Source organism: Lynx rufus, unplaced genomic scaffold (genome assembly GCF_022079265.1).
Source record: "Lynx rufus isolate CCGP_SWC_20201006 ecotype Redwood Valley unplaced genomic scaffold, mLynRuf1.p SCAF_21, whole genome shotgun sequence".
NCBI lineage: Eukaryota > Metazoa > Chordata > Mammalia > Carnivora > Felidae > Lynx > Lynx rufus.
This window is the reverse complement of record NW_025814836.1, coordinates 26,569,286-26,589,223: the sequence shown is the minus strand read 5'-3', so window position 1 is coordinate 26,589,223 and position 19,938 is coordinate 26,569,286. Positions and strand designations below refer to the sequence as shown.

The 19,938-nt window shown below is 55.4% G+C and overlaps 1 protein-coding gene and 1 long non-coding RNA gene across 2 annotated transcripts; both read left to right on the top strand.

Moving 5' to 3' along the window:
- Positions 1-8,242: 8,242 nt before the first annotated feature.
- On the top strand, positions 8,243-9,980 carry TLNRD1 (talin rod domain containing 1). Its single transcript, XM_047086690.1, has one exon. The coding sequence runs from the start codon at positions 8,243-8,245 to the stop codon at positions 9,332-9,334; it is 1,092 nt and encodes a 363-aa protein (XP_046942646.1). The 3' UTR covers positions 9,335-9,980.
- Positions 9,981-15,504: 5,524 nt separating this feature from the next.
- On the top strand, positions 15,505-19,637 carry LOC124517362 (uncharacterized). The gene is made up of 2 exons (XR_006963427.1): positions 15,505-18,981; positions 19,313-19,637. It is a non-coding gene; the product is annotated as an uncharacterized LOC124517362 (long non-coding RNA).
- The last annotated feature ends 301 nt before the right edge of the window (positions 19,638-19,938 follow it).

The following is a 19,938-nucleotide window of genomic DNA, read 5'->3' as shown; positions in this document are numbered from 1 at the left end:
CCTCATCTGGGTTTATCCTGGCTTGTGTCCTCAACAGCAGAGGAGGGATGCCTCAACCGGAGGCTGCGACAAGAGTTTCTGACAGTGTTGGGAATCTGGGCGGGCATCCGGGCAGGGGGAAGGGGTTAGTGATGTTCAGAATGTTGAAAAACTGAAATAGAGTACTGACTAACAGAACTGAGGCCTGTAACCTGAAAGGTACCTGTGGTTTGGGTGGTTTGGGAGGCTCTGGTGTGCCAAACATTAACCCTTTAAAGACTGAATCATGGGGGGGGGGGGGTAAGGGAGGAGGGTCCTGGGGGTGGGGCTAAGTTGGAGATGGGGAACAATGGTTATTTACCATTCCTGACTTTTGCCACTTCCTAGCCCAATGCAAGAAAAGGCGAAACATATCTCACGGGCTTTACCTGCCCCTAAATTTATTCACAGACAGCAACTACTTGATTCTCTTTTGGTAGCACTCCCAGATTTCCAGAGGAGAACGTGATAGGCCCAGGCTAGGGTGAGAGTCCATTCCTGGCCACCACCACTCTGGGTGAACAGGAGAGGGGGACTCCCATCTAAGTAGAACAGTTAAACCGTGTGTTTGCCAAGCCCCAGGAAAATAAGTTCAAAGGCAAAAAGTAAATTAGACTCCAACAGAGCATGGACAAAAATATCTTACAACTCAGTAAGAAAAAAGATGAACACCCCAACTGAAAAATGGGAAAGGACATGAGCAATACTGTTCTCTACTCAGAATCAATAAATGGCCAATTTATACACGAACGAAAAGTGCTGAATCTCACCAGGATACATACAAGATATGATTTTTTACCTATCCTATGGGCCAGGATGAAACTATAGCATACCCTGTTGACCATGCTTACGACATAAGCAGTCTCATTTGCTTACGGGGGTGGGGGGGTGGGGGCAGTTTTTCTACAAGAAAATTAGGTGAACGCTATCAAAACCCTACAAAACTGTACGTGATCTCTGCTTAGCGATTCTGCTTCCAAGAACTGACTCCGAGGAAACGGACGGTGAAAACACTAGAGTTGATCATAGCATGGAGCATTTACCATATGGCAGTAATTCTTCCGAGTGCTTTACATGTATTTCTTCATGTACCTGTTGTAATAATCCCATGTAACTCTTTTCTTTTTTTTTAAATTTTTTAACGTTTCTTTTTTGAGAGACAGAGAGAGACAGAGCATCAGCGGGGGAGGCGCAGAGAGAGAGAGAGAGAGAGACACAGAATCCGAAGCAGGCCCCAGGCTCCGAGCGGTCAGCACAGAGCCCGACGCGGGGCTCGAACTCGCGAACCGTGAGATCATGACCTGAGACGAAACCAAGAGTCAGAGGCTTAACCCACTGAGCCATCCAGGTGCCCCTGCGACTCTTTCCATAAGAGGGGAAAACAGGAGGGGTGTCTGGGTGGCTCAGTCGGTTGAGCGTCCCAACTTTGGCTCAGGCCATGATCTCACGGTTTGTGAGTTCGAGCTCCGCGTCGGGCCCTGTGCTGACAGCTCAGAGCCTGGAGCCTGTTTCAGATTCTGTATCTCCCTCTCTCTCTGCCCCTCCCCCGCTGGTGCTCTGTCTCTCTCTCTCTCTCTGTCAAAAATAAATAAACATAAAAATTTTTTTTTTTTTAAAGAGGGGAAAACAGGAGAACCTTGGATGTTCGACAAGAGCGGACTGTAAAATCTACACTCACAGATTGCAAAACTGTCATCCACTTGTCCAATGGGGAACATTACAATCATCACGTATGATTCCTAGATGTATATTTGTTGATATTAAAACCGGTCATCTTATTTATTAAATAAAATGTTATAAAATGCTATTAAAATCATATGTATCTATGAATGCATAAAAATAGCTATAAATATGTGGATAATGGTTATCTCTGAGCAGTGGGATGTCAAGTCAGTTGTATTCTAAAAGGGGTGAGACACACATAAACACACTGATGCCCCTAAAATATTGATTAATACTGTTCTCTCTACCAGCATATAAGGGAAAAAAGTCTAATTTTGACTGAAATTCCCAGCATAATACACCTAATTCGAATAATCCATGGTACTGCAACTGCCTTGAAAATTTGAGGATCAGATCTGAATCTTCTAAGAGGAGAAGGGACGACTTTTATCGGTGTCGCCTGAAACATCAGCTGTGCTCTACAGCACGGATACGTCTAGTGAACTCACAGTCTCTGATTCCAAAGAATCGCCTCCCTGGGCTGCCTACAAGAAGCTGTAAGAAAAAATGGGGTGCACGCTCTCGCTAAGCAAATAGGCCTCTGGCCTCTGCTTCAACCCCGGAGCCGGGAGCCGTACGTCATGACCACACGCAGGCCATGCCCTTGCTGTGGGTTTGTGAACGTCCAGGACTTTCACGGCTAAGTAAAAGCTGTGGCCAGCAGGATTTTGGCTCGGTGAAAGGACGCCCTCCTTGCAGAGTATTGCAAATAGGTGGGGGGAAGAGAGGAACACATCAAGTCCTTGTGCTTAAAGACGTGACAGGGTTGTCCCCAACAGCTACAAATACACTGTGCTCACGGCCGCACTGTAGCTGTGCACAATGGATGCTCGGGGGGGGGGGGGGCAGAGATGCCCTGGTCTGTGGGGGGGGTCGGAGAGGCTCCATCTGAAGGCCATAAAGCTAGTCAGTCTGCGGTTACTGACTTATTATGTGCTAGGCACCATGAGAGATATCAAAAATGGTTCGGCAGGACTGGTGTTGGGAACTCAGGGAACCTGGATCTTGGCATTTATCTTTCCTCCCCTACAGAGTTCTGGAAAATGGAAAATAACCCCCAAGATGATTCACCAGTCAGGAAATGGGGTAGAGAATTTACCCGTGAAAGCAATCTTCACCTCTATGCAGGGCTTTCTGGAAACCAGACTGGAGAGAATTCCAGATCTCCCAGCTCTTGGGACCTGAGTGCTCACGTGTGCCTGCCGTGGTATAACCAGCCTTGCACACCGCCTCCCTCCCCCGTTCAGCTTCAGATGAGGGCACAGAGGGAGGGAGGAGGCGGGGGGGGGGGAGGATGGGGAGGATGTGGGAGTAATGCATGTGATCCTCCCCAGGAGTTCTTAAGGGCTGGGAACAAGATACACCAGAGCGCAAGACGGCGTGCTGGGGGGGGGGGGGGGTGGACCTGTCACAACGTGATCCCGCCCCTGATGAACCACAGCCCTAGGGCTGTCACACACTCGTTCATCACCAGTGGGGCTGAGTGAATCAGGGAAAAGGAGGGGGTAGGGGTAAGTTTCCAGATATAAATTCCCGTCCCGTAGAGGAGGATCGAAAAGGAAGATGATACAGAGTGGTGTTTGGCTCCGTGTAAGAAAAGACCGCCTGAGTCGGAAGGGGCTCATCTGGGAGACACAACAAGACCCAGGGAGAGCTGCTTCAAGGGGAAGATGCATCAGGGCAGAGAACGCCCCTCACTGACCACCAGGTGGCACAGCAGACCAGACACAGCTTGGTTGTCGGTCTTTAAGCCCCGGGGAGCGCCTGACCCTTGGGCATCAAAACCCAGCCTATACCCCTGCAATGGAATGTTATTCAGTCTTCAAAGGGAAGGAAGTTCGGACACCTGCTACAATACCCGTGACCCACGAAGACGTTATTCTAGGTGAAATAAGCCAGACACAGAAGGAAAACTAGGGTATGTGTGATTCCACTTACATAAGGAACGCAGAGCAGAAATCTATAGAGGCAGAAAACGGAACAGTGGGTGGCAGGGGCTGGGGGGAGGGACATGAGGCGTGAACGGTGAGTGGAACAGAACTTCCATTTGGGAAGACGAGAAGTATCCATCCGAAGGCGAGCGGGGCGGGCGGTTGCACAACACCGCGAACGTGCATAACGCCACTGAACTGCGGCCAAGTTCACAGAAACGGCTAAACGGAAAGTTTTATGTTGTGAACGTTTGGCTACAATTGAAAAGAACCCAAAAAACCCGGGGCACCTGGGTGGCTCAGTCGGTTAAGCCTCCCACTCTTGATTTCAGCTCAGGTCGTGATGTCACGGTTGGTGAGTTCGAGCCCCGAGTCGGGCTCTGTGCTGACCGAGGGGAGCCTATTTGGGATTCTTTCTCTCTCTGGCCCTCCCCCACGCTCTCTCTCTCAAAAAGAAAAAAACATTAAAATGAACCCAAACAGAGCGTTCATACTGTCGAAGGTGTCATCCCTGCCCAAAGTCCAGGTGGCCGACACCCCTTCTAGAATAGGCGAGGAAGGAGAGAAAGCACGTCTCCCCAGTCCTGCCTGGTCCGATCCCAATCAGCTCCACCTCCCCTCCCCAAACCCTCAGGCAGCTCTCTACTCGCATCTTGCTCGTTCATGTATTTATTAAATGCCCACGAAGTGTCGGCCTTGAGCCAGGCACTGAGAACACGTTCTCCAGGGGCCGTGCTATTTTCCTCCCGGCCCCAGCTTCCCCTTGAGGGCTCCACTCACCTTCCCCCAGCCAACCCTTCAGCCCGTGTATTTGCAGCTTTCTTCTCTGACCCAATTTCCATTTTAGTGGAAAATGCTTTGCATAGTGCCTTTGGTTCATTATTATATTTCAAGAGAGGATTCGAAGGGATGATGAGCGGAGGTGTTTTTTTTTTTTTTTTTAATATTTATTTACGTTGGGAGAGCGCAAGCCGGGCAGAGAGGAAGGGGACAGAGAATCCGAAGCGGGCTCTGCGCAGACAGCAGCGAGCCCAATGTGGGCCTCAAACTCACAAACTGTGAGATCGTGACCTGAACCGAAGTCGGGGTCCCCCAGGCGCCCCAATGAGTGGAGTTTTCTCAAGAGAAAGTCCCTACTCCGGTGACTCCGAGGGGCACATTCAGCCCGCCTTCTACCAATCAAGTTAGGCTACAATAGGCTACAGCACCGGGCTTGACACGGGTGTCTGTCCTGCTCACGTGTCTCCCCCCCCCCCCCCCCCCCCCCCCCCGCCTAATTGCAACTGAACATCGGTGAGCAGCAGTATCCCTGGTACTTTCTGTCCTCCGTGCTGTCACCATTCCGATGACGACTCCCTTGTGTCACTTTGTTGCCCTCTCTGGGCTCTGCTCCTCCGAAGGAAGAGCCCTTCTGTTACTTATTATGTAACTTTCGTGCCCGGCATGGGTCCTGGCACGTGCTGGGTGTTCAGTGTTCGTGGGGTGAATGAATGATGGCAGAAGGTAAGGTGACCCAAAAGGCAGGCGCAGATAGTATGGGGAAGGGTCAGTGTAGGAGCTGCCGCACCTGAAAAATGAAGCAGGAAGGCCCAGAAGATAATCCGATCTGCTTTTAAAGCTAAAGCAAAAATGGCGGGGACATTCTATGTGTAAGAGAGCTCGCGGAGGAGGCAGAAGGCTTCCAGCAAAACCAAGAGAGTGCATACGTAGAAGGAAAACATCACCCCGAAGAGCCAAGGAGCTTTGGGAGAAAATCCCGATCCTAGAACAAGTTTCATGAATAAACCAGGAATGGCGGGAAGGGTTTGACTTCTAGTAAGTTTCCGGAGCTACGGAAGAACAGGGTACTTTCCTGGATTGCCAGGGAAAGAGCTCGATTCGTCCAACTGGTTTTTGCTCAGAGAGAAACAAAAGGGATTTTAACCCTATAGATTTGCCCCGTGTTTAGAAAATCACCAGTTTCGTTGGCCTTGGTTTGCAAAACAAGTGGGTCCGGCTAGATTCTAGAAGATATCTAAGGACACTTTGTGTTATAAGTTGGGTGACTATACCCATTCAGGTTCGTATCCGTTGTTCCTGGTTAATTTTTAAAGTAATGTATTTCACAATTCACTCTCAGAGAAGCCTCAGTTTGGATAAGTTGCAAGGTCATCTTAGTTACAAGTAACCTTAACTGGCTGGCTGAAAAAAAAAAAGGTGACCCCGAGGTCCCAGGAAGGGACAGAGGAACAAACATTTCCGTTGGCGGACACACCCAGCGTGCGAGGGGCTGGGCATCTGGGGGGCCCTTGGCTGGGAGGGAGCCCAGATGCCTGAACCGCTTCCTGACCAGCCAGGTCTGGGTAAGATGAAAACAGGTTGGGGTGGGCTCCTCGCCCGGCCACTGGCTGTCCTCCTGTCCTTAGGGAGGCTCTTGAGCCATCAGACCATCGGTTGCTTATCTGTAAAACGGGACGGCAACGTTCCCCCCGAAAGGCTGTTCGTCTTCCTTCACAGGGGCCACTACGACCCCATCACGGAGCGGAAGGCGTCCTCGTTAGGAGAGGGTCTAGCCGCTACTGCTGGCGAGCCAGGCCCTCCAGCAGTCGGTGCACGCCATCTGATCTCGAGACGAGACCACGGCCACTTGGGGGGAGAGCTCGCACTGGGTCACACAACTCCTACACGGCCCGAGAGAGAGTGCCCGCAGGAAGTCCGGCGCAAAGACCGCGATCCAACCACACAGCCAACCCCCCACCCCCACCCCCACCCCCACCCCCACTCCGGCTCCTCTCCGACTCCCCGGCCGGCGCCCTCGGCGCCCCGGGGGAGGAGGGGCACGCACAACAAAGGGCAGGGCGACGTCTGGCCCAGCCGGCCCGGGGCCCGCGGAGCGCGCAGCCAGGCCCCCGGCGCGTCTCCAGGGGACGCCCTCCTCCCTGCGGCGCACAAACAGTCCCCTTCGAGACTCGCCCACTCGGCGGGCGGGAAGCGTGCAGCCCCGGGGCCGGCCCAGGGCGCCCGTCAGGCCGCCGGCGGCCGCGCCCCGCGTCCCCGCCCGGGCCGTGCGCCCGGACGACCCACCCCCGCCCCCCACCCCCGCGGGACCCCCGGCCCGCCCCCACCCCCACCCCCGCGGGATCCCCGGCCCCGCGCCCGCGGCGGGCGCGCTGGGCGGCGGCGTCCCCCCGCAGCCACCCAGCTTCCCGGGGGAGGAGCAGCGCATCGCGCGAGCATCCGGGAGCGGCGGAGGGGGCGGGAGGAAGGGCGAGAGGAGGAAGCGGGATTTAAACGAAAGGCGGTGACGCCACACAAAAGATTTCTATAGGCTCCGGGGAGGTGACGGCCGGGCGGCGGCGGCGAGCCCGGGGGCGAGGCGCGGACGCGGAGGGGAGCAGGCTCGGGCGGCCCCGGCAGGGCGGCGGCGCTCGCACGGCCCGCGCGGGCACGGGAGGCGGCCCCCGCCCTTTTCCTTTCGGTTTCTCCCGGCTCGCTCGGAAGTTGGCGGCTGACGGAAATGGCAGGAGCCGGGGCCCGGGCGGGCGGCCGCGGCGCCGCGGGGACCTTCTGAGTTGGCGCGGCCGCCGGGGAGACGCGCGCCGGGCGTCCGATGCGCAGGGCCCGGGGGCTCGGGAGAGCGCAGCCGCCGCGGGCCCCAGGCGACCAGGCGACCGGGATGGACTCGCGCCCGCGGCCGGCGGCCGGCCTCGGGGCGCGCGGTCGGGGAGGGCGTGCCGCCTCGGCGCCGGGCCGCGCGCTGTGAGCCGGCGAGGCGGGAAGGGGCGGCCGCGGCGGCCGGCGCGCCCGGGCGTGGCGGGCGGGCGAGCGCGCGAGCGGGGCGGCCGCTGTGCGCAATCAGTGCAGGCTCCCGCCCGACTCTGACTCCAGCTCCGGCCACACCCTCGGCCCTGCCGCCGCCGCCGCCGCCGCCGCCGGCGCCGCGTCCCGAGACCGGGCGGCGGGAGATGCGCGCCCCACCGCGCCGGCCCCGGCCGCCGTCGCGGGCAAGTGCCGCCCGGCGGGGTCGGGGCGCCTGAAGCCCACGTGCGCCGCCGAGCCCGAGGAGGCTGACAGCAGAGCCCGCCCGAGCCGCCGCCCGCGCTCCTCCCCGAGGAAGAGATTTTGATTTCAAAGAAAGGAAGGAAGGAAGGAAGGACACCTCCCAGCTCCCCCCCCCCCTCCCGCCCTCCCGCTCCGGCGGCCGGGCCGGGCCATGCCCAGGAAGGCGGCGGCAGCGGCGGCCCAGCAGAAGGGACTTTCCTGGCAGCCCGGCGACGAGGAGCGCGCTCCGTGAGTCTGGCCGTGCCCCGGTTCATGGTTCCCGCAAGCCCTCCAGGAGGCCGAACGCCGCAGCCCCTCCCCGCGCCCCGGAGAGCCTCCTGCGTCCTCTGGCCCTCGGGCCCGCCCCGCGCCGCCCGGGCCCCGGCCGCCGCAGCCCAGCGCCCTCCGCCCGGCGCGGTGGATGGCATGATGGTGCGGGGAAGGCGCCGCGGTCCTGGCCAGCCGAGTCGCGACGGCCGCGGGGGCGGCGGCAGTGGCAGCGGCGGCGGGTAGCGGGCTCCCCAGCGGCATGCCAGTGCCCCCCGGGCGCGATGGCTAGCGGCAGCGCCGGGAAGCCCGCTGGCGAGGCCGCTTCTCCGGCTCCTGCGAGCGCCGTCGGGGGGGCCTGCTCGCAGCCGCGGAAGAGGCTGGTGTCCGTCTGCGACCACTGCAAGGGCAAGATGCAGCTGGTGGCCGACCTGCTGCTGCTGTCGAGCGAGGCGCGGCCCGTGCTCTTCGAGGGCCCCGCCTCCTCCTGCGCCGGCGCCGCCGAGTCCTTCGAGCAGTGCCGGGACACGATCATCGCGCGCACCAAGGGGCTCTCCATCCTCACCCACGACGTGCAGAGCCAGCTCAACATGGGCCGCTTCGGGGAGGCGGGGGACAGCCTGGTGGAGCTGGGCGACCTGGTGGTGTCGCTGACCGAGTGCTCCGCCCACGCGGCCTACCTGGCGGCCGTGGCCACGCCGGGCGCGCAGCCCGCGCAGCCGGGCCTGGTGGACCGCTACCGCGTGACGCGCTGCCGCCACGAGGTGGAGCAGGGCTGCGCCGTGCTGCGCGCCACCCCGCTGGCCGACATGACGCCGCAGCTGCTGCTGGAGGTGTCCCAGGGCCTGTCGCGCAACCTCAAGTTCCTGACGGACGCGTGCGCCCTGGCCAGCGACAAGTCCCGGGACCGCTTCTCCCGCGAGCAGTTCAAGCTGGGCGTCAAGTGCATGAGCACCAGCGCGTCGGCGCTGCTGGCCTGCGTGCGCGAGGTGAAGGCGGCGCCCAGCGAGCTGGCCCGCAGCCGCTGCGCGCTCTTCAGCGGGCCGCTGGTGCAGGCCGTGAGCGCCCTGGTGGGCTTCGCCACCGAGCCGCAGTTCCTGGGTCGCGCGGCGGCCGTGAGCGCCGAGGGCAAGGCGGTGCAGACCGCCATCCTGGGCGGCGCCATGAGCGTGGTGTCGGCCTGCGTGCTCCTGACCCAGTGCCTCAGGGATCTGGCGCAGCACCCCGACGGGGGCGCCAAGATGTCGGACCACAGGGAGAGGCTGAGGAACTCGGCCTGCGCCGTGTCTGAAGGCTGCACCCTGCTATCTCAGGCTTTACGGGAGAGGTCTTCGCCCAGGACTTTACCGCCAGTGAATTCCAATTCTGTGAATTAGCACCCCCGCCCCGCGCCCCTTCGCCCTCCCCCCCCCCCCACTAGAGGAAGATACTCACTCTCCGCCCCTCTCCATTTATACCAAAGAAATCCCAGGGGAAGCCCCTCCCCCACGGCAGACGCTCGGAAAGAACCTTCCAGAGAGCTGGGGGCCCCTCCCGCCGCAGCGCCCACCTGCGCGCACGCAGCAGGGACCGCGAGGTGGCGCGCCCGCACCCGCCCCCGGCTCCTGTTCCGGAGCTCCGCCCCTCAATTTTCTAACCAATCGGGCAGGAAGGAGGTCATGGGTTCGTTTCTTTTTTGGCCCCTTTTTTTTTTCCGTTTTGTTTTGATTTTTCCTAATTAAAAGAAAGGTTACCTCAGTTTCACTCCTTAGACATGGATGTAGCTATCTTTTTTTTTTTTTTGTATGCTGTTATTTTTTTAAGCAAATCGTGTTGGATTAGGCGTATACTTGGTGTGGAAAGAGTATGACATTGCCATGTGATTTGCAAATGGGGGGGAAAGCTACTGTGAGTGTGTGTTTTATTTTTTAATTTACACTATAGAGTGATTTCCCCCCTCCTTCCCCCCTCCCCCCAATGTCAAGTTTTTACCGTGCATGTACTGGAGTATTTATTTCATCTATTAAAATGTTATGTTTCTCAGATGGCCTTTGGCACTTACTGTTGATGTTCGATCGCTGTGACGTTGCACTCTGCACGCGCTCTCTGGAAGGGCGCCCCGGAGCCTGTGCTTCGGGAGCAGTGCCTCCGGTCCTCAGCCCTGTCTCCTTTTTCCTGGAGAGTCACCGCTTTGAGCAACCTGGAATTCAAGAAGAGAGCACGGTGTGACACTGTCGATGTAAAGCATGTGTCACGGGCGTGGGTGCGGGGGCTGGGCTGTCGGTGGGGTTTTGTCTTGCCTCTGGTTTCTCCTGGAACGTAAGTCAGCCCCCTTTGTCTCCCCCCCCTTTGTGCCCTGATGAACACTGGTTCAGGCTGACCCTGGTCTGAGGGGTATTCTGCCCGTCTCTTTCAGATTAAGGGTCTCCCTAATCCCGCGTGGTACCCCACCCTCCTCGGGTCGGAGGGTCCGTGCAGTGCAGCTGTCGAAGTAGACCCAAGTTCTTTCCAGGAGAGCGTGGAGCCTCATTTACGTAGGCGGGTCTATTCGGACAAGATCCGGTGATGTCAGGAGAAAGTACAGAGGAATCTGGACTGTAATAGAGGGAGAGGTGTTGGGGGGGGGGTGGTGGGAAGCGTGGAGAACTTTCTAGAGCCGCAGCGTAGTTGCAGGCCAAGGGCTGATTTTGGTGACCTTGTCTCAAGATCTGCCCTTGTTGATTCTGCGTTGGAAGAATCTCCGTCAGTTGAAGTTTGGAGTTATTTTGAGGTGGTTTGTCCTCTCTGCAGGCACGCTAAGAAAACATTGGGGAGGGAGGGGTGTTACAGTTTTGCTGAACCTAGTTAAATTTTGGACATTCCCCCACGGAAAGTGTAACATGTTTATTTGCAGCGCCTGTCCTGGAGAGCCACGCGGAGGAGAAGTCATACATGCTTTAAATTTGCTCCGTTTACACTTTTCTTGGGATTTGTTGTGCCTAAACCTTTGTAGTTCCCGCGGATCTGAGAAGAAGGACTTTCTCACCGTAATATGTTAGAAAGTCCTTTCGATGATTGTTTTACTTGAATAGCTGTGTTTGTTACTGGAACATCATGCTCGGCGTGTAAACCCGTGTTGGGTAAGACTAGGATCGTGTAACTGCTCTGAATCCGATGTTTGGAAAAGTCTTAAAATGGTAGTACACATACACGTTTCTTAAAAAACCGTCAAGGGAGCTCTTGGCTTTCTCCTGGGTCCTGGTAGATTTAGACGTTTAAAGTGTGTAAAAAATGAAAATGACCTTGGGAATGTTTTTTCCTGTCCCCCTGCCCTTCTTTAAGTCTGGGTCAGCCAGGTTCCGGAAGTATTTGCGGGGAGGAATCTTAACCCGTGTGCCAACGACCATCCTGCTTGCATATAGGAATGGCTACTTTTATTTATGTACAGAAGTTATTGTAGAGTCTCTAATTATCTGCTTCCTTTAGCCTATGCAGGTCACAGAGAGCAAACTGAAAAGAACAAGGTAAAACAAAACTAGGGCCAGGAACCCGTTAAGTTTGGTGTTTGATTCAGACAAAGATAATCGCCAGTTGTTGCTTGGGCTCATTCCGTACAGAAGCAATTTTCAGGACACCGCGTGCCAAAAAAACCCTCGCTTTCTCTATCTACTTGGATGAAGTTAACTAGCCTGCCAGCAAATCCATTTTAAAGCTTCTTTTTGTCATAGCCACCTGGTGGTGTCCCTTTACATTTCTGTATATGAAAGGTGTCCTGTAGTATTCAAAATCTCTGTCCTCTGAAGTGGTTAAAAGTTTCACTGTGTCTTAACGTCCTCCCTTCCCCTCCTTCTGCCTCTAAGATAAGTTTGGGATTTTTCTTCCAGCAGGTGGCTCGAAATGAATTCTTGTATTTTGTTCAGCAGGTTCTCGGGAAACCAGAACAAGAAACACAGTGCATCTCTGTGTCTGTGCTGCTTCTGTAGGCGAGGGCCTCTTGTCATCTCAGCTTTCAGTGCACCAGCTTGCTAAACTTGTTTTTAAAATAGCCCTGCTTTTTAAAAAAGGAACATCTCAGACCTAGTTCATTGGGTTTAACGAGGTCAGCAGAGATCACTGGTGTTCCAGGACTAAAATCAGAGCGGCCTGGTTTTGTTTTGTTTTGTTTTAATTAAACCACATTAGAGTTCACTTAAGACCTCATCCTTGGGCTGTTTTGACATCCAAGGGCACGTTTTCTTACCCAGGATTAATGGGGCCATCCATCCTGACCGGGGATGTTGAAAACCTTCCTTTGGATCTTCGGGAGAGAAGGAAATCATTATGCCTAAAGTCTTAGAACAAAAGCCATTATTTATGACAGTCAAGGCAAATAAGTGGGACAAAAGGCTTTCAAACACAAGACTTAACCCGAAAAAAAAGCTGTCTTTCCTTGGCTGGTTTAAGCATGGCCTCGTCCTGTTATTCGTTCCGGGTCGACGTGAGGAACTAGAGAAATTGTGTGTGTGGTGTGTGTGTTCTCCCCAACTTCAGTTTCTTTCCTCCCACCCCCCCTTTCTCCTAATTTAGGGGAGATGTTTCTCAGGAAGATCTAAAGACTATGATTCCGGAAGCATCGGTGACCTCTGATTGGTTATCCCGTGAACGCTTTTTTTTTTAAAGCTGGCATCTAGGGATCTAGAACACCGAACAGTTTGAAACAGCTAATTTTAACAGAAACACCTGTTTTTCGGAAGGTTGGTGGCTATGGTAACGTGCAGATCAGGCAAAGGATTTGAAGAGCGCCAGCCGCAGCCCCTTCTGTGCAGAGCTCGGAGTTAGGGAGTTAATCCGCAACGCCGCCCCCCCCCCCCACCCCTGCACTTCGTCCTGCGGGGCTGCATCTTGGGTCCGGCACCATCTCTGGGTTTCCGAGGGGGACGCAGATATTTGTGTGCTCTCCCAGCAAATTCTTGTCTTGATGAAAGATTTCGTTTTTGCCCGAGCATGCGTGAAATGAATTGACCTGTCTTACCCGAGTAGGGTCCTTCTTTTTGGGGTCCTCCGGCCCGGTGAGTTGTGTGTGCGTTTCCGCTTTAGCGGGAGAAGGCTCAGAGGCCGACCGTCTGGAGAGTGTCTGGGAAAAGTGATACTAGTGTCTGTGATTGGGATGGATTTCGTTTACAGGTCCCCGTTTACGGGTCACGGGCTGTCATGCCTGGGACAACGTGTAACTGGCTTTCAAAGTGCAAGTGTGTATAGGCGAGCAGGAAAATGTTTCTGGAAGTGAAAGTTAGAACAGGCATTGGTTCGGCAAATACTTGTTGGGGGCGAGCGGTGCGTGCCGGGCCCTGTGCTGGGCGCCGGGGTGCGGCTGTATGGGAGACGTGGTGCCTCCCCCTTGCATAGACTCTGTGCTGCGGGCCATGTCTGGGGACCCCGGCAGTGGCCTTCTCAGCACCTTTCTGCGCCCTCCCTCCGGCCCGATCGATCGGAAACCCTGGGGGTGGAGCGTCTGAGTTTTGTCCAGCGAGCTGATTCTGATGCACACGCAGCCTGGACGACCACCGGTCTGCAGACCCTGCTGGTGTCTTTTTATTCCCAGCCAGACTCCGTGAGACCGGAGTGCTTCTGTATCAGGAGGGAGCTGCATTTCTGCAAGTTTCTTGTTTGCTCAGGTGTTTTTTCTTTTTTTTCCCCCTCCTGGATATTTTGAGCCCGATTCTTCCGATAGAGAAGATAATTTAGTCCAAATTTAGTTCCGAACTGGCAGGGTTTTCTTTTGCTGTGTGTGTCGGGGCGTGTTTACGAGGACAGAGTTCTTCCCTTCCTCCGACCCCCCTTGGAGAGGAGCTGAAGTCTAGGATAGCACACTGGCAAATCAGCTTTCTGGGTTTTTGCATGTTGCCGACTCTCGTCCTAGAAAACTAGAGCCTGGCAGACACTGTAATTAAAAATCAACCCTTGAGCTCTTGGGCCGCCCGAGAAAGGACACTTTGCTACTGAGTTTAAAGTACTCTGTTCAGAACCAAACGAAGCATGCCGACTTTCTCCAAAGCCCACGGTAGGGACGCTCACGCCTGTAGGGCACTCAGGAATGTGTCCTACCAGAGAACCGGGGTGACCTCTCAGAGCCTCGCTCCTCACGAGGGTGGTCCCGGGGGGCTGGCATTGCCTTGCCCAGGAACTGGGTGGGGAGCAGGATCTCCCCACCCCCACCCCCACCCCCGACCTACCCGATGAGAAATCTACTCTTTGGCAAGGACTCCGGGGTGATCTGTGGACACGGTAACTTTGAGAAGCATTGTTCTAGGAGACGCACGTAGTGACCGTGACCGGACTACGGCCTTATTTGCTGTGGGAGCTGAGGCAGTCACTGTGTTTTACTTCTTTTCAACTTACAAGTTTGCGTATGCTATGTCGCTGGGTCCTTCCGGCGGTCTTGGGAGGTAGGCAGGTGTTTGCTGGGCATGTCATCTAAACATTTGTGCTTCTGTTTTCCCATTGTAAAAGTTAAATATTTCTGATGAATTGCCGTGAAGTGTCGGCGTGTGATGAGCTCCGTGGACCTTACTCTGTTTCCATCGGGTCATTGGGAGTATCATCTAAAACATTTATGTGCAAGTCCGTTTCCCTTAGTATTCTTTCCTTCACCCTTCACTTAATTTGACACAGCTGCTATGTTGTGCTATGCTCAAGGACATCCCAGATAGGGAGCATAGCCCTGCCTCTTCGTCCGTCTGCCCACGCCTGCCCAGGCACCTTGAAACATTGCTTGTCTTTATTTAAATTTTTAAATTGTTTTAATGTTTATTTTTGAGACAGACACACAGACAGACAGAGGGTGAATGGGGAAGGGATAGAGAAAGAGGGAGACAGAATCTGAAGTAGGCTGCAGGCTCCGAGCTGTCGGCACAGAGCCTGATGCGGGGCTTGAACCCACGAACCGCGAGATGGGGACCGGAGCCGAAGTCGGACGCTTAACTGACTGAGCCGCCCAGGCGCCCCTGGTCTTAAGTTCTTCAAACCGCAGTGTCAGTCAGACATTTCAGACTTCACGGAGGAGGTTGAATGCTAATTGAGATTTGCTAGCCTAATTTAAAAATGAATCCACTTGCTTGTATTAATAACTACATGTATCCAGGTTATGCAGAAGTGGGGCACACAGAGAACTTTCAAAATCCTGTGTTTCAGGAAGAGAAACGGGTGGGCTGTGCGTTCAAGGTTACCGAGCATCGTGCCCTGAAACACTTCAGAAATCTCAGGGCCTCAACTAAGAGTTCATAGCTTCTGACTCTGTCCCATTTTGCCTGTATTTCAGATGGCACTCAAGATACCAATCGAATGAGAAATCACTGGTTAATCGCCTTGGCTATATTATCAGCCACTTTTTTAAAGAGCTTTTTATTGGTGGGGCGCCTGGGGGGCTCAGTCGGTTGAGCGTCCGGCTTCGGCTCAGGTCACGATCTCACGGTCCGTGAGTTCGAGCCCCGCGTCGGGCTCTGTGCCGACAGCTCGGAGCCTGGAGCCTGCTTCGGATTCTGGGTCTCCCTCTCTGCCCCTCCCTTTCTCGTGCTCTGTCTCTGTCTTTCTGTCAAAAATAAATAAACGTTGAAAAAAAAATTTTAAGAGCTTTTTATCGTAAGTAAACTCTACACCCAACATGGGGCTCGAACTCAGGAGCCCGAGATCAAGTCGCAGACTCTGCCAAGCTAACCAGCCAGACACTCCTACTCGGCAGCTTCTCGGGAGACCCAGATGGATGTCAAACCTCCAGAAATTCCAGAACCGCTGCAGGGAACCTCGTCCATCCAGTGCTTACTGGTGCCTTTCCGGCTTCAACTTCACTTTTTGTTTGATGGCCATCCGCTTCCTGTTCTAAAATTAATCGGCGCGTCATTCGAGCACCACCCCTTAGGTAGGATTTTGGCACGATTGCCCTAAAAGCTTCCTTGGAGGCTAGATTTTACTTGGACATTCTTTCCCTTACAAGTTCCCTGATAAAGGTGTTTCTGAAAGTGTAAGCGTAGTTCTGGTTTTGCCACTCGGAATTTCATTTCTAAGGTGTGTGGGCATTTTGCGTTAGTGACGGTAGGACGGTCATCTGTTGAAATGACAAGAGAGGGCATCATCTGGTAGTTCACCCGTCTTGATTTTCCATGAGAGCATCTCTCAGTGGAGTCGTGCCATGGGCATCAGACAGACGTGCTAGTGACCAGGGGGAGTCCCAGAAGATGGCTTTAAATCCAGTGGTCTAGAACAGCGTCAGGTTTAGCAGGTCTGATGGTCGCCATGTTCCTTATATCAGCTTGTTTGAGAAGAATGACGAAGCCGCACGGCTATTCTTAGCAACAATCCCAGAAGCCCCCTCCTTCGTCGCCCTCAAACTCGACTCGAGATGCTTTGTCTTCCGATGGAGATGTCTTCTGGGCACGCCATCCTTTAGCGTTACACCCAATTAACTGCAAAAACTGCAGGTCTCGCTTCTTCCCTTTTAGATACCATAAGTGGTTTTAGTAGCACGGGGGCCGATTCCTTCTTGGGACGTACGAGGATTATTCACTTGAAGTGCCACAGGAAAAGGGCTTAAATATATATTACAAGTGAGAGTCTGTTTGATCTTTCCCGTGTAGGTGTATCCGGGAAATTCCATATGGCATCAGCTTGTATGGATCTGAGGCCTGAGAGACTAGATGTCTCTACCCTCTTGATGGGTGGAGAAGTGAATTCTACAGTGTCTGTTGTGAGTTCATTTAGACTTTTGGAAGGACTTCCTAATTACCTAAACTAAATGGTTCCTCCTACCTTGTTCGGGCTCATTTTTTTCCTTCTGGCTGAGATGAGAATGGGTCACAAACACCACGCAGAGGGCAGGACGTCACTTGACGCCTCCTGGGGATGTCGAGATAGCGGGAGCCTCACCCTGGATTTTCCAGCGGTCTCCGGTCAGGCTGATTCTGACATGCTTCGGGTGTCGTGCAGATGATAGGAGGGAGAGCACGGGACGAGAGACGAGAATGGACGCCGTAGAGTTCACGAGGACCTTCGAGCCTGGGTCTTTGGCTACTCGGGAACTTGGAGGTCCCTGGATTTGATCAGATTGATGCTGTTTTGGTGACCGGGGAAGGATGTCGGTATCAGAGCCGGTCTTTCCTACCTTTGGTGCCAGGTGACTGCATGGCATTTAAGGGAGACTTTCACTGAACTTATTTTTTTGTAGCTGGAGGGGAGTTTTCAGTTAGGGGTTGTAGGTGCCTTAAAGAGTGGGCTTTACTCCAAGGCCTGGGGATCATTTTCTTTTCACTCATTGATTTTGAGTAGTGTCGACGCAGAGTGTAGGGCGGTTACTGGGCAGGGTCTGCCCTACAGGAAGCAGAACAGGTCCCCGCCTCCCCCAGGTTGCTGGCCTGGCCTTGGATCGGAACCCTCTCGGTGGGGCCGGTGAGGCCAGTTTACCTGCAGACGGGACCTGGGCCGGGCCGCCTGGCATCCCGTGGGGTCACCCGGAGCGGAGCTGGGGCACCCGAAGAAGCGTGCGGCAGGGGTGTGGGCTGCCTGATAGACTGGGAGCCTTCCGAGGCAAGAACCGTTTTTGGTGTTTTGCTTTTTTTAATTATTCTTTTTTTTTCACTGTTGTCATCCCGAGCAGGTGGCCAGCGTGCTCAGTAAATGTTTAATGGGAGAAAAGCAACAGCTGACATTTTGGGGGCTCCTACTACGTATGGTAGACGGGTTACGTTGTGTCCGAGTCCTTAGGGCCACCGCTCAAGGTATGAAGAGTTGTTCTCATCTTCTAGAGGAGGGCGCGGAACGGAAAGCGTGCGCCCTGGGTCACAAAGCCGGCGAGCGGTGGGGAGCAGACGAGGATCAAGGTCTCGGTGAAGGAGCCCAGCGTCCTTAGTCACCTGACCACCGTGAACGAAGGAATGAGTTTCTGGGATGGAGTTCTTCTGCCCTCCGAGGCTGAAATGCTCCCCACGCCTGCTATTTTTTAACCTTACCCACGGCCGTTTTTGTGGGTTTCCTTCCGAGCCTCCCATGAGCCATCGGACGGAGCCCCTCCTGGACCCTCTGCGGAGGGAGGGCCCAGGGTGCCCTCCCTTCCCTCGTAAAGTCTCCCGCAGAGCTGATCGCGTGGACCAGTGGCTTTCTACCTGCTGCGTGGTCCTCGTCTCCTGAGGATGCTTGAGGAAGATCGACCCCGGCTTTGTCCCATAACCTGCATGTGGATTTCTAGCGTGCAGACTTCTCTCTTACCTGCCCGGTTAGCGACCTCCGTGGCGGCTCCGCTGACTGTAGGGTGGGAGGCCAACTCCCGATGGAGATGTTTCCAACCAGCCCGGTGTCTCACAGCTCCCGGCCAACTCCCTGCGAAGTAACGCTGGTGACTTCCCTCCCCGGCCGCGCTCTCATTTGACCTCTGAGCTCTTGCCCGGATGTCGCTTGGGCCGTTCGTCCCGCAAGCTGCTTCTCCCCTCTGCCCCCTACTCATACGCTCTGTTTACCCACCACGCCCCCAGCCCGTGTCATGAGTCAGGTGATGGAGTGATCTTTTCATCCGCAGTGACCAGCGCAGTTGCCTTGGGGCCCCAGTAAACATTTCTGCACGAACATCCTGTACCCTGGACTGCACTGCCCAGACCCTCGCCCGGCTCCTCGCTGGCCTTCGCCGGGACAGCGGTCCAGAGTGAGGCACCCTGGCTGCAGCCTGGGTCACTGGCCCAGGTCAGGCCTGCTCTCACCTTCCCCCTGCCTTGCCTCGAGTGCAGCAAAGTTAGACCCTCACTGCCCCTTCGCACAGTCGGTATTTCGATACGTTAATGGAGTCCGGACGGCACGCCTCTGGACTGGGCACACGGCCCCGATCCGGCTGTGGCCTTCACCTCCCACTGCCCCCTGCGCGGCGGACCTCCCGGCTCTGCACTTGGCTTTTGTTGGCCTCTACGTGAATGTCCTTCCCATCCGTCCAAACAGCCGCTAACCCCTGGAGCCCAGACAGCTCCCCGGGTCCCAAGACTGGGGCTCTCGGTGCTGCGGGACGGAGCTGCTCTGACACGTCTGGTCCTTTGAAGACCTTCCAGAGCTTTGGGTGGGTTCCAGGGGGGTGTTTGAGAGGCCCTGGACGGACCAAACTTTCTTGTCTCAGCCGGTCGGGGTTCGTTGGGGCCTCGGCTGTGGGACTGGAGGGCAGCTTGGTAGTCGTTCTCCTTGGCCTCCTCGGGGTGGTGCTGGGCCCGGCGGGGATGTGGAAACCGCTCGCTACCCCGGGAAGGGACGCTTTTTCCCACAAGCTGACTTAGAGCCACATTCCCCGGGGAGCCCTTGAAGCCGGCGTGAGAATTGACCGAGGGGGTGAGTCCTGGCTTTCCATCCCATAATTGTTGTCAGCGCAAAAATGACTCACGACTTTCCATTGTCAGGTTTGGGTTGTAACAGCGTGCTCGAGCCGGGCTCTGGGCTGAGCCCGGGCTCCTGTGAGCGGAGGGAAGAAGCCGAAGCCTCGGGGAAGAAGGCGGGGCGCTCTGCCCGAACCCCCGGCAGCGGGCAGAGCGAGAGGCCTCTGAAGGCGTCCCGCGAACTGGCACTTGGGCCTCCGGGCTTCACTTCCATTTCATCCCTGCAGCTGGAGAAGTTCATCCAACCCGTTTTTCTTTCTTTTCTCTTGCCTGTGGTTGTGGACACTACCTAAAAATAAAAGACGATGCTTATCGCATCGAATTAAAGGGATTGTTTTAAACGAAAGCATTCTATCTACTTAATCATTTAACTTTCCTTCCAGTGCCGACCTTCCGGTTTATTTCAGGGGAGTAACAGGCAGATAGAGTTACCATGGCCACGGTGCGTTGCCATAACCCTCTCCCTAAAAGCCACAATGAGTTATTCGCGTTCCCTTCCGCTGAGGTGACAGGGGCCCGAAGAGCGTCGGCCGGCCGGGGGCACCGGGGCGGGGCCGGGCCCCTTGCGTGGGCCACGGCCTGATGGTCTCCAAGCGGCCCTGCTGCTGCACCCTGTGCTTTTCAACTTCGAAGGAAATGCCAGATGACGA

Coding starts and splice junctions, on each gene's coding strand:
- TLNRD1 (XM_047086690.1), top strand. CDS start 8,243: ATGGCTAGCGGCAGCGCCGGGAAGCCCGCTGGCGAGGCCGCTTCTCCG.